General features: G+C 39.3%; 2 protein-coding genes across 4 annotated transcripts in view; one reads left to right on the plus strand and one right to left on the minus strand.

The window, feature by feature from the left end:
• LOC133640585 (oocyte zinc finger protein XlCOF6-like) overlaps positions 1-13342 on the minus strand; it is a 404169-nt gene that overhangs the window by 88201 nt on the left and 302626 nt on the right. The gene's annotated exons all lie outside the window — the stretch shown is intronic.
• LOC133640587 (gastrula zinc finger protein XlCGF57.1-like) overlaps positions 1-13342 on the plus strand; it is a 173026-nt gene that overhangs the window by 73745 nt on the left and 85939 nt on the right. For 2 of the 3 annotated variants that reach the window (XM_062034091.1, XM_062034092.1), the window contains one exon: positions 4966-6655. The exons of the other annotated variant lie outside the window; for it this stretch is intronic. In XM_062034091.1, the coding sequence (XP_061890075.1) occupies positions 4966-6407 (1442 nt within the window). In that variant the 3' untranslated portion in view covers positions 6408-6655. Of the gene's footprint in view, positions 1-4965; positions 6656-13342 lie in introns of those variants that run through there. 3 annotated transcript variants of the gene reach the window in all.

Raw genomic sequence — 13342 nt, forward strand, 5'->3', positions numbered from 1 at the left:
ATGGCCAGAAAAAGAGAACTTTCATCTGAAACTCGACAGTCTATTCTTGTTCTTAGAAATGAAGGCTATTCCACAAAATTGTTTGGGTGACCCCAAACTTTTGAACGGTAGTGTATATATATATATATATATATATATATATATATATATATATATATATATATATATATATATATATATATATATATATATATATATATATATATATATAGCTAGAATTCACTGAAAGTCAAGTATTTTATATATATATATATATATATATGAAATATATATGAAATACTCAAGTTGGTGAATTCTAGCTGTAAATATACTCCTCCCCTCTTAACCACGCCCCCAACCACGCACCCGCCCCACCCCCGACCACACCCCACCCCACGCCCCACCGCCCCACCTCCCGGAATCGGAGGTCTCAAGGTTGGCAAGTATGCATATACACATGTTGACACAGAAACCACAAGACTTGCAACAGGCGAGGAGAGGGCAGGCATTTGGCCGCGTGAAGGTGAAGCGGTGGCAAGAGCGTGGGGTGGGGGTATTTCCATTGTTTGGATTTTGGAGAGCGGTGCAAAAAGAGGCAACGGAGAGAGGAGAGGGAGTGTGACCGTCTTTGCCAAGAGCCAAGATAGAAAAATGTATAGTTTTCTCTCCACTGGGATGAGCCTGCGTCGTGTCACGTATTTAAAGGGTCTTCATTGAAAACATTCTGTCACTTTTTAGACAGGTAGAGTTTTATTTTATCATATAATTTCAAAATATTGACCTATTTCAACTTACAACTATATCTTTATTTGTGTGCTGGTTGGTGTAAACCAGGGCTCTTCAACTAAATTGTTCTGGGGGCCACATTTCTCACATTCCCCCTTCACTATTATTCTCATTTTGAGAGTGGACATTTGTTTTTGGTCTATTTCTTTTGTTAGTTACACATTACTGAAGAAAATAGTCCTGTTATACAAAATACAAGTGTCCTCTATAGTGAACGTTAAAATGTAAACACAAATATTTCTTAATGTGTTTACATGGTCCAAGTTCCTCTCCTCTGTACAACAGGAGCACTGTAGTGTTTTTAGGAAGTTGCTGCAAAAATGTTTGTGTGGTGCTATTCAGGGGCCCAATTTGTCCCCCGGGCTGCCAATTGAATAACCCCGCTGTAAACCGTAAGGTTGTGCGATATTGACAATATACGATCAAAATGGTAAAAATTCGACTACGGGGTCTCCACGGACTACAAAGGCGGAAGCGCGCAATTTTTCAGGACTTGTGCAGATCCCAGATACACATCAGCAGGTACCAGAAGGTAAGAAAAGTTTCTTTTGGATAATATTGCGAAACAAAACGCCAGATAATATGTCTTACCTTATACACACACCATAATGATACTCCTATGTTGAAGCACAGTACAATCCATCATCGCTTACCAAAGTCCTACTAAAACATTTGAGTGCCGTGTGTAATGTTCTATATTTTCAATGAAACATAACATTTTGGTGTTGTTTACTTGAGTCATATTGCAGTCTACACGCATCTCTTATGTGTGGCTGCCATCATATTGCAGTCTACACATATCCCTTATGTGTGATTGCCATCATATTGCAGTCTACACGTATCTCTTATGTGTGACTGCCATCTACTGGTCACACTTATCATTTCACCATGTGCCAAATAAAATAGCTTTGAGGTCGGTAAGCACAACCAAAATTATTCCCTACATTAGGCCCACCTGGTCGAGTTCTGAGAAAATTAAAGGGTTTTAAGCGCGCCGTATAGTCCGAAAAATACGGTAAATTAGTAACAAATAAACTAAAACAAGTAAAATAAAAATTGTAAAAACAATACATTTAAATAATATTAACAATATAAATAACAATAAAATTCAGTTTTTCCGTTTTAATTGTTTTAATTCCATGTTTTACCTGTTACACTTATTTTACCGCTATAGAGTGTGTACTTTTTGTGTCAGATACAATTTTATAATAGGTTTGTTAATTTATTGCAAAAATTCTCAATACATATTTTAGACCAGTATTTTAGGCCAAAGCATAAAAATGGTATACGTGTATCAATAAGTGCTTTGAGTACATTATGCTTGTGTTTGAAAACATAATTTTGTCGGCGCTAATATTGTTAAAGGAGGAAGTGTGCTGTGTTGTAGTTCCTAGCTTGACGAGGAAGGAGACATTTTGAGGCCGTAAACAAAAAATAGATCCTCTCAAGTTGCTACTGCTGTTCTGTTTGTACATTGATGCTACATCCATGATGTCGTTCACAACAACACAAGCCGATGAGATGCGTTGTTGGTGTATGGATTGTTCTTGCTAGCTTTAGCTTCGTAGTTTAGTCACTGTTTCAAGGGGCCGTCTCGATATTAACTAGTTGAAGGCTTGTTTCAGGGATAAACGAGCGATACCGGACGCATTATTTTTCCCAAACAAATGTCTATTCTGCTCACAATGACACCATTTCACTTACATTTATGTCATTTTTTGATATGCTACGATTATATGTACACTACCGTTCAAAAGTTTGGGCTCACCCAATCAATTTTGTGGAATAGCCTTCATTTCTAAGAACAAGAATAGACTGTCGAGTTTCAGATGAAAGTTCTCTTTTTCTGGCCATTTTGAGCGTTTAATTGACCCCACAAATGTGATGCTCCAGAAACTCAATCTGCTCAAAGGAAGGTCAGTTTTGTAGCTTCTGTAACGAGCTAAACTGTTTTCAGATGTGTGAACATGATTGCACAAGGGTTTTCTAATCATCAATTAGCCTTCTGAGCCAATGAGCAAACACATTGTACCATTAGAACACTGGAGTGATAGTTGCTGGAAATGGGCCTCTATACACCTATGTAGATATTGCACCAAAAACCAGACATTTGCAGCTAGAATAGTCATTTACCACATTAGCAATGTATAGAGTGTATTTCTTTAAAGTTAAGACTAGTTTAAAGTTACCTTCATTGAAAAGTACAGTGCTTTTCCTTCAAAAATAAGGACATTTCAATGTGACCCCAAACTTTTGAACGGTAGTGTATATATATCCTTGAATTCCTTGAATTCCTTCTAAGTCTATAACATGATCTGATAGCTCAGTTACAGCTCTTTTTATTACCAAATATGTGTTATATGTGTTTTATGTTGCACGATTGCACCAAGAAAAATTCCTAGTTTGTGAACCCGTTCTCAAACAATGGCAATAAAACTATTCTGATTCTGATGAGCGGATTCCGTTTTTGTTGGTCAATCATGTGACTCCGTCTGCGATTACGTCAAAGCTGAAATCATATGCCTCACTTTTGTTGTTGAGACTAGTGGTTATTGATTAGGCCAGGGGTCACCAACCTTTTTGAAACCAAGAGCTACTTCTTGGGTACTGATTAATGCGAAGGGCTACCAGTTTGATACACACTTAAATAAATTGCCAGAAATAGACAATTTGCTCAATTTACCTTTAACTCTATGTTATTATTAATAATATATGATATTTACACTTAATTGAACGGTTTAAAAGAGGAGAAAACATGAAAAAAAAGACAATTAAATTTTGAAACATTGTTTATCTTCAATTTCGACTCTTTAAAATTCAAAATTCAACCGAAAAAAAGAAGAGAAAAACTAGCTAATTCGAATCTTTTTGAAAAAATTTAAAAAATAATTTATGGAACATCATTAGTAATTTTTCCTGATTAAGATTAATTTTAGAATTTTGATGACATGTTTTAAATAGGTTAAAATCCAATCTACACTTTGTTAGAATATATAACAAATTGGACCAAGCTATATTTCTAACAAAGACAAATCATTATTTCTTGTAGATTTTCCAGAACAAAATTTTTAAAAGAAATTCAAAAGACTTTGAAATAAGATTTAAATTTGATTCCACAGATTTTCTAGATTTGCCAGAATATTTTTTTTGAATTTTAATCATAATAAGTTTGAAGAAATAGTTCACAAATATTCTTCGTCGAAAAAACAGAGGCTAAAATGAAAAATGTATTAAAATGTATTTATTATTCTTTACAATAAAAAAAATAAATTTACATGAACATTGATTTAAATTGTCAGGAAAGAAGAGGAAGGAATTTAACAGGTTAAAAGGTATATGTGTTTAAAAATCCTAAAATCATTTCTAAGGTTGTATTTTTTCTCTAAAATTGTCTTTCTGAAAGTTATAAGAAGCAAACTAAAAAAATGTATGAATTTATTTAAACAAAAGAAGACCAAGTCTTTAAAATATTTTCTTGGATTTTCAAATTCTATTTGAGTTTTGTCTCTCTTAGAATTAAAAATGTCAGGCAAAGCGAGACCAGCTTGTTAGTAAATAAATACAATTTTAAAAATAGAGGCAGCTCACTGGTAAGTGCTGCTATTTGAGCTATTTTTAGAACAGGCCAGCGGGCTACTTATCTGGTCCTTACGGGCTACCTGGTGCCCGCGGGCACCGCGTTGGTGACCCCTGGATTAGGCACACTAGTGCTGTGTCAAATGAAAAGTAGCAACCGTGGTGAGACGTGCTCTTTTTTTCACTCATTCGCTCCTCATCTGTTTCACCGAAACAAGCTCCGGAATTTGCATGCACGCTGCACAGCCAATTAATCTGTTTTTTTTCTTCTTCCGATTATTATATTGTGACAAGCCATAATTGAAATTGAAATTGAAAATTTGATTAATTGTCCAGCCATGGAAGATGTTTTGATTGATTGATTGAGACTTTTATCAGTAGATTGCACAGTACAGTACATATTCCGTACAATTGACCACTAAGCGGTAACACCCTAATACGTTTTTCAACTTGTTTAAGTCGGGGTCCACGTTAATCAATTCATGTTCAATACTACAGTGGTTGGATCGATATTTTGTATTATCAAAAGTATTTTCCCCTTCTTTGTTTACAAACTCAGAAATAAGTCTTCTTTAGTACATGTAAACGTATAGTGAAACATGTTTATCCTCTTGTGTCCCGCAGATGTCTGTGAAGAGCATCTTCTCCCTGAGCAACAGGAGTGGAGCTTCGGGATGGAGCGAGAGGAGCCACATTCCCCCCAAATTAAAGTGGAAGATGAGGCGCCACAGATTCCGCACTTTAAAAAGGAAGAGGACGACCTATTGATCCCCCATTTTAAAGAGGAAGACGGACCTCCACAGCCCCCTCACATTAAAGAGAATGAGGAACACAGCATCAGTCAGGAGGGAGAGCATCTTGAATGGTTGGAGGAGTTCCCAGTGACTGGTGTCCCTGTGAAGAGTGAAGATGATGAGGTCAAAGGTGAAAGTGAGGAGAAGAGAGAGGCGGAGCCTCCAAGCAGCAGCTCAACTCAACACATGACAACAGAAGCTGATGGAGACCACTGTGGAGGATCACAAGCAGACAAGCTCTTAGCTCCACTATCAGATAGTGAGGACACAACGTCACACTCTCCTGACACTGATGATGAACACTCTAAAGATGATAAGACATGTCACACTGACAACACACACTTCACATGTCCTCACTGTGACAAAACCTTTAAACGCCCCAGTGGTCTTAAAAGACACATAAGAACACACACTGGAGAAAAACCTTTTTCCTGCTCAGAATGTGGTAAAAGTTTTGGCCGAAATTACCTGCTAATAGAACACATGAAAATACACACGGGAGAAAAACCTTTTTCTTGTTCAATTTGCGGTAAATATTTTATACAAAGTCACTATTTGAAAGTACACATGAGAATACACTCCGGAGAAAAGCCTTTTTCTTGTTCAGTCTGCGGTAAAGATTTTATACAAAGTCCCAATTTGAAAGTACATATGAGAACACACACTGGCGAAAAACCTTTTACCTGTTCAGTCTGCGGTAAAGGTTTTGTACAGAAACAGAATTTGAAAAGACACTTGAGAATACACACTGGAGAAAAACCTTTTCTGTGCTCAGTGTGTGGTAAAAGTTTTGCACGAAAAATGTGGTTGCAAGAACACATGAGAACGCACACCGGAGAAAAACCTTTTAGTTGTTCGATCTGTGGAAAAGGATTTAAACAAAGTCACGATTTGAAAATACACATGCGAATGCATACTGGAGAAACCCCCTTTACCTGTTCAATCTGTTGTAAAGGGTTCGTACGAAGTCAATATTTGAAGGTACACATGAGAATACACACGGGTGAAAAACCATACTCCTGTTCAAGCTGTGACACAAGCTTTTGTGATCAAAGACACCTTGTAAAGCACATGAGAACACATACTGATGGAAACCCTTTTATTTGTTCAATTTGTGGTCGAACTTTCACAGCAAGTCAACATTTGAAAAGACACATGAGAACACACACAGGTGAGAAAGTGTTGAGTTGCAGTGTGTGTGGTGAAAGATTCTCTTCTAAGTACCAGTGCAAGAAACACAAGTGTGCTGGTGAGAACAGCAGCAGCAAATGAAGATGCAGGATTTGAAATAAACTGTCGAAACTTTGTTAACTTTGACTTTCTAACATCATGTGTGACGTCATTTTTGTGTGTGTAGCACAATCTTGATTCTACTATTTCTAGATGAGATATTTTAGATTAGTGCTCCTATTCCAGATAGATATACAACATTGTGTACTTTTAAAAAGTATTGAACATAATTTGACTAAAAAATGTGAGAGTAAACAGTGCAGTTCTTGCCATACTTGCCAACCTTGAGACCTCCGATATCGGGAGGTGGGGGGGGCGTGTTTGGGGCGGGGGCGTGGTTAAGAGGAGTATATTTACAGCTAGAATTCACCAAATCAATCAATCAATCAATAGCCCTAAATCACAAGTGTCTCAAAGGGCTATTTCATATATATAATATATATATATATATATATATATATACGTATGAAATACTTGACTTTCAGTGAATTCTAGCTATATATATATATATTTATTTTTTTATTTTTTTATTTTATCATACAGAGATATAAAGAAATACTTGAATTTCAGTGTTCTGCAGGCTATCCAGTAGATGGCAGTATTGTCCTGTTTTAAGAGTGTCACAACATTGCTGTTTACGGCAGACAAACTGCTTTACGGTAGACTAAACGTGACTGCAGTTGTTGTGTGTTGTTACCGCGCTGAGAGGACGTTAATGAAACTGCCTAACAATAAACCCACATAAGAAACCAAGAACTCGCCCTCGATCATTCTACAGTTATAACGTGATTGGGCAGGCACGCTGTTTATATTGTGGGAAAGCGGACGTGAGAACAGGCTGTCCCCACTCAGTCTCAGGTCCGCATTGAGCTGGAGGGGGCGTGGCCTCCAGCTCCGGCTGAATACCGGGAGTTTGTCGGGAGAAAATCTCTGCCGGGAGGTTGTCAAGAGAGGCGCTGAATACCGGGATTCTCCCGCTAAAAACGGGAGGGTTGGCAAGTATGGTTCTTGCATACATCTTCCGATGCACCTGAACATATCCTCAGTGATGTTCCTGCGGTCATGAGGTGTTTTAGGTCTTTCAAACATCATACACCCTCTCCCAGGTGAACCAACCGCAAAAAAAAGGGGGGTTTGTGGTCAGGTGGCACTTGTTTGAGCCATCTCAAGGCTTTCTCGGCTGCTTCGGTGATGTTCCTGATGCCTCTGCTCCTTGCTGTTCCTGTGATCCCCGGGGCACTTTGGGCTTTGTGGAGTGAGTGCCCCACAAATCCTCTGCTCCCAACCTCCATCTTGCCTTCCAGCCTTGTTCACGACTGCTGATGACCAGTTGTTTATATTTGGTCTTCTTCCTTTCGCGGTCCTCCCATGGCACCGTCAGCTCTATTATTATGATGTTCTCGGTGCATTCTGACACCAGAAGGATATCTGTGATCCAGAGTTCCTCTTGCTGAGCACGGTTGGCAGTTTGGGGTCTCCGCTTTCCCCCCAGGTAAATAGGTTCACTGGGCTAGGCAGGACGTCATAGACTGATACGGTGTGGTCCAGCCTGCCACAGCTCCGACCAGGTGACTCTGCGGTCCATGTCATGCTCCCATCTGGTCCAGGACCCCTGCTGCTTTAGACCAGCCTTCCTTCTTCCACTGCTGTCCTGACCTCCTCCTGTATCAGCCTCTGCTTCTCCTTGTGCCGAGGTGGTGTTTGGAACATACCCAGGCCTGCTCTGCCACGGGCCACTACACCCACCAGATCTACGTGGCGCAGTCGTTCCTCTGCATCCTTGACCACAACTCCTGCCAGGGCCACCTTTGGGTGCCTCGAGTCTCTGTACAGCAACACCTCTCTGGTCCGGGTTACCTTGAACTCCTCTTCCGGCGACTTCAAGGGCAACCTAAGCTTTGTAGTGTTCCCATAAAGGGCGATGTTACTTAGGCTTCTGGGGAACCGGAACCATCTCCCAAGACAGGTGCTGACTTTCCTCTCGAGGGTCTCCGCAGTGGAAATAGGGACCTTGTAGACAAGTAGCAGCTAGAGTATCCTTGGTAATATACCATGCTGATATATCCACGCTTTGGACTTGCCCGGGAGGCCAGATCTGTCCACTGATCTCCGCCAGGTTGGATGTACTGATGACAAGTCTTTAGGGCTGCTGTCAAAGACCTTGCCCAGACTCTTCACAGGCTTCTCCGATACTGATGGTATCATTGACCCTTTAGTTTTGAAACAGGACCTATCCGTGACCTTGCCCTTCTTCACCGCGCTAGCTATGCAAACCATATGTTGTATACAATAATTATGTGTTTATACACATTTTCATAATTCACTTTTTGTACTTCCTGATAGTGTTTTTATATAGCATTTTGGAATAAAGAAGAGTATTATATTTTCATTTCTAATTTTAAAGGATGTTATAGATGAACTCCTTTATATGATATACATGTTTGCTTTTGAGTACACATAAATCCCTCTTAGTTCATATTTACTGGTTCACATCTGAAACATCTTCTGGACCACTTCTGGAAGCATATTATTATTTACTTTATACATCATTTGAGCATTTGTGTTTTATACGAGATCATTTACTTTTAAAATGTGTGACTTTATGAATCATTTGTTGGGTCTCTATAACTAATTCTATTAATTATCTTTATTATTCTCTTTTGTAATATGAATATTGTTTTTTGTGATTGTTTTCGATGTATGTCCCCAGACCTTTATGCAATAAACAATGTATGCTTCCACAAACATTAGGTACAATAAATGTAGTTAATATTTGTGAGTATGTATTTTTTTCTATTTAATATTGCAGTGCTTTTTGATAATTTGTTCTTTATATATATATATATATATATATATATATATATATATATATATATATATATATATATATATATATATATATATATATATATATATATATATATATATATATATATATATGTATTTTTCATCATCATGTAACTCCTAAATATGTGATTACCTTTATTCATTTTATTCCAATAAAATCCAACATCATTTGTGTTTACATTTTTTTTACAATATCCAAAAATAATATATTTAGTTTTATTGAAGTTTAGTGACAGTTTATCGATGTCCATCCATCTTTTTATGGTCAAGTTCTCTCTGGACAAAACAAGATCAGAGCATACCTGCCAACAACTAATGAGTACGGTTTTTGATCATCCATTCCGGTTTACGGCTGCAGTGGTAATAACTACGGTTTTCCATTAAAATGATTAACTTTCCCTGCTACTTTTTAATCAAATAGCGATTTCCTTAGCTTAGCTATTTTTTAGACCCGTGTAGCGGTTAGCTAAGCTACATGCTACAAAAGAAGAGAAATTGAGAAATGGACTAGTGCAACTCCACGGGCAGGGGACAACATATACGGGAAACATCAATGATGATTGGTTGGTTTACGTATAAGAACATCCATGCTTGGTTGGTTGTTTACTATGATGAGTCACGATTGGTTAAGATTAGGGCAAAACATGAGGGACAGGCCAATCAGTGGCAAGATAGGGCGGGGTCATGGAACCAGGAAGGGAAATCACAACAGACATCCCAAATGACGACGAGAGAGTCATAGGAGAGAAGAGCGATTTATATATATTTTTTAAAAACTAGTGGAAGATGGCAGAGGGATTCTCTTCATTAGATTTTTCTTTTGGCGATGTAGACCACGTCCAGGAAACCCACAACGTGTCGACTTGGCCACATTTGGACAAATGGATGCGTCTGGATAACACATTGATTTGAGTTGTTTACCAATATAAGCCCAAATCGACATGGAAGAGGTGGACTAAACATTTAAGAACACTTCAATTAGATTGTGGCAGACATGTTTGCTACAGTATAGCCTGTCTAAATGCCACATTTCATTTTCATTGGTGTTTTACAACAAGACAGTAGCTGACATTTTCTTCATTATTTCTACTGATTATATTTTGACATTGAATACTTGAATCATTTTGAAACATAAACCATCCATCCATCCATCCATCTTCTTCCGCTTATCCCAGATCGGGTCGCGGGGGCAGCAGCCTAAGCAGGGAAGCCCAGACTTCCCTCTCCCCAGCCACTTCGTCCAGCTCCTCCCGGGGGATCCCGAGGCGTTCCCAGGCCAGCCGGGAGAGCTAGTCCTCCCAACGTGTCCTGGGTCTTCCCCGTGGCCTCCTACCGGTCGGACGTGCCCTAAACACCTCCCTAGGGAAGCGTTCGGGTGGCATCCTGACCAGATGCCCGAACCACCTCATCTGGCTCCTCTCCATGTGGAGGAGCAGCAGCTTTACTTTGAGCTCCCCCCGGATGGCAGAGCTTCTCACCCTATCTCTAAGGGAGAGAACCGCCACCCGGCGGAGGAAACTCATTTCGGCCGCTTGTACCCGTGATCTTGTCCTTTCGGTCATAACCCAAAGCTCATGACCATAGGTGAGGATGGGAACGTAGATCGACCGGTAAATTGAGAGCTTTGCCTTCCGGCTCAGCTCCTTCTTCACCACAACGGATCGATACAGCGTCCGCATTACTGAATCGATCCGCCTGTCGATCTGACGATCCACTCTTCCCTCACTCGTGAACAAGACTCCAAGGTACTTGAACTCCTCCACTTGGGGCAGGGTCTCCTCCGCAACCCGGAGATGGCACTCCACCCTTTTCCGGGCGAGAACCATGGACTCTGACTTGGAGGTGCTGATTCTCATCCCAGTCGCTTCACACTCGGCTGCGAACCGATCCAGTGAGAGCTGAAGATGCTGGCCAGATGAAGCCATCAGGACCACATCATCTGCAAAAAGCAGAGACCCAATCCTGCAGCCACCAAACCAGATCCCCTCAACGCCTTGACTGTGCCTAGAAATTCTGTCCATAAAAGTTATGAAACATAAACAACAAGATTTTTATTTCAAGTTAGCTAATAGAATAAATATTGTTTGCACTCTATGATAAACTGAGTGAAGAAGGTCCAGAAGCAAGAGTAATTGTTGTCCATGACATCAAGGACCTGGACAATTTCTAAAGTTTACACAGCTACCACAACAACGATGATAATGGACTCTGACAGAAAACAAGCCCCTAAATTCAGCATGGACACTACTATGTTCCAAGAGACGACTAAACAAGAGGACCTACATTCAGGATTGCATCCACCTACACTTATAGAGATTATTGAAACAACATCAAAGATTGTTGAACAAGAAAATATGGAACTAAAAAAATTTCTTCAACAAAGATCACAAAAACCAGGATTTGGAAAATGATATAGATCCAGATACAATTTTTTTCTCCCACATCAGTAATAATTGTTTTTATTATACAGATGATCAATATAATAGCAACATTGATTGTGATAACAAATGGTCAATTATTCATTTTAATAGCAGAAGCTTGTATGCAAACTACAACAACATTAAGAACTTTTTGGAACACATCAACGAACCCTTCAAGGTGATTGCTGTCACAGAAACATGGATTGATGATAAAAAAAGGAATAGATTTTGATCTGGAAGGATATGAACTAAACTACATCAACAGAACCAACAAAAATGGAGGAGGAGTAGCTGTGTACGTGATGAAGAACCTGAACTACAAAGTGAACAGGAAGTGAACAAAAAGTTTTAGCAACTGCTATGTATAGAAAAGGGGTAGGATTAAATAAGCTCTGCTTCTTCCTACTCCTTTTCGAACATGTTGAAAAGAGAAACTGGAAATTGTGATGTATCATGTTGTATGCTTGCATGTTCGAAATAAACTCAAACTCAACTGCATGGTCCAGTTCCACAGCCCGTTTACCGTCCATCAGTCCCACCGCTGAGAAAAGATAGCAGAATTCTTTGTGGGACGTAATGAAGGACTATTTTCTTTGCTATTGTTATTTTTTGAGAATCTACAGTACATTTGTGAAGAAATAACATTAGAGGAACTCCTGCGGCGTGTAAATGGGATAAAACAAACATGTTTACTTGACCCACTTCCTGGGAAACTTATCAAGGAGCTGTTTGTAATATTAGGACCATCAGTGGTAAATATTATAAACGTATCACTTTTCTCTGGTACTGTTCCCCTAGCATTCAAAAAAGCGGTTATTTATTCTCTGCTCAAAAGACCTAACCTCGATCCTGACCTCATGGTAAACCACCTTCCCTTTATCTCGAAAATCCTTGAAAAAATTGTTGTACAGCCGCTAAATTAACACTTGGCATCTAACAATCTCTGTGAACCCTTTCAGTCCGGTTTCAGGGCAAATCACTCTATGGAGACAGCCCTCGCAAAAATGACTATTGATCTATTGCTTTGGATACCGTCGATCAAAATTTTTTATCAGAACGTATCAAAACACGTATTGGTTAGTCAGACTTAGTCCCCACATCTGCAATCCCTTCCAAGGTTATTTGTGTGGTGGATTGTCCGACGCTTAAACAGCAACAAAAGTGAATTTAGTACAAGTTTATTTACTCATAGTCAAAAGTGCATAAGTTGGATTGTTTTGTCCCTGCAAACGAACAAACGTCCTCCGGAGGACACACAAAAAAGCAATCTCTCTCGAGTCCTGGTCTCCTGCCATATTTATCTGTTTCTTCGTGCGTCAACCTGTTTCCCTCGTGCGTCACGGTTTTGGGGTTTGTTTTGCAACATCCTTGAATCCCTTAATCATACTTAGACAATCAAAACATTCTGTAGACAGGTTGGCACGACTACATATTCAACTTTGTCCCCCACCCGGTCCTTTCAATGGCACACAATAGAAGAGAAATGAAATGAGCGTACATTCTTGACAGACATGAAATATAGTTCAAAGGTCAGAAATTCTACTACACTTGTTCCCATTGGGTTGAGTTTTTTCCGGCCCTGATGTGGGATCTGAGCCGAGGATGTCGTTGTGGCTTGTGCAGCGCTTTGAGACATTTGTGATTAAGAGCTGTATAACTCAACTTTGATTGGTGATAAATAAAAAGATCCATGACAATTAGGGTGTTTAA

Source organism: Entelurus aequoreus, linkage group LG23, assembly GCF_033978785.1.
Source record: "Entelurus aequoreus isolate RoL-2023_Sb linkage group LG23, RoL_Eaeq_v1.1, whole genome shotgun sequence".
NCBI lineage: Eukaryota > Metazoa > Chordata > Actinopteri > Syngnathiformes > Syngnathidae > Entelurus > Entelurus aequoreus.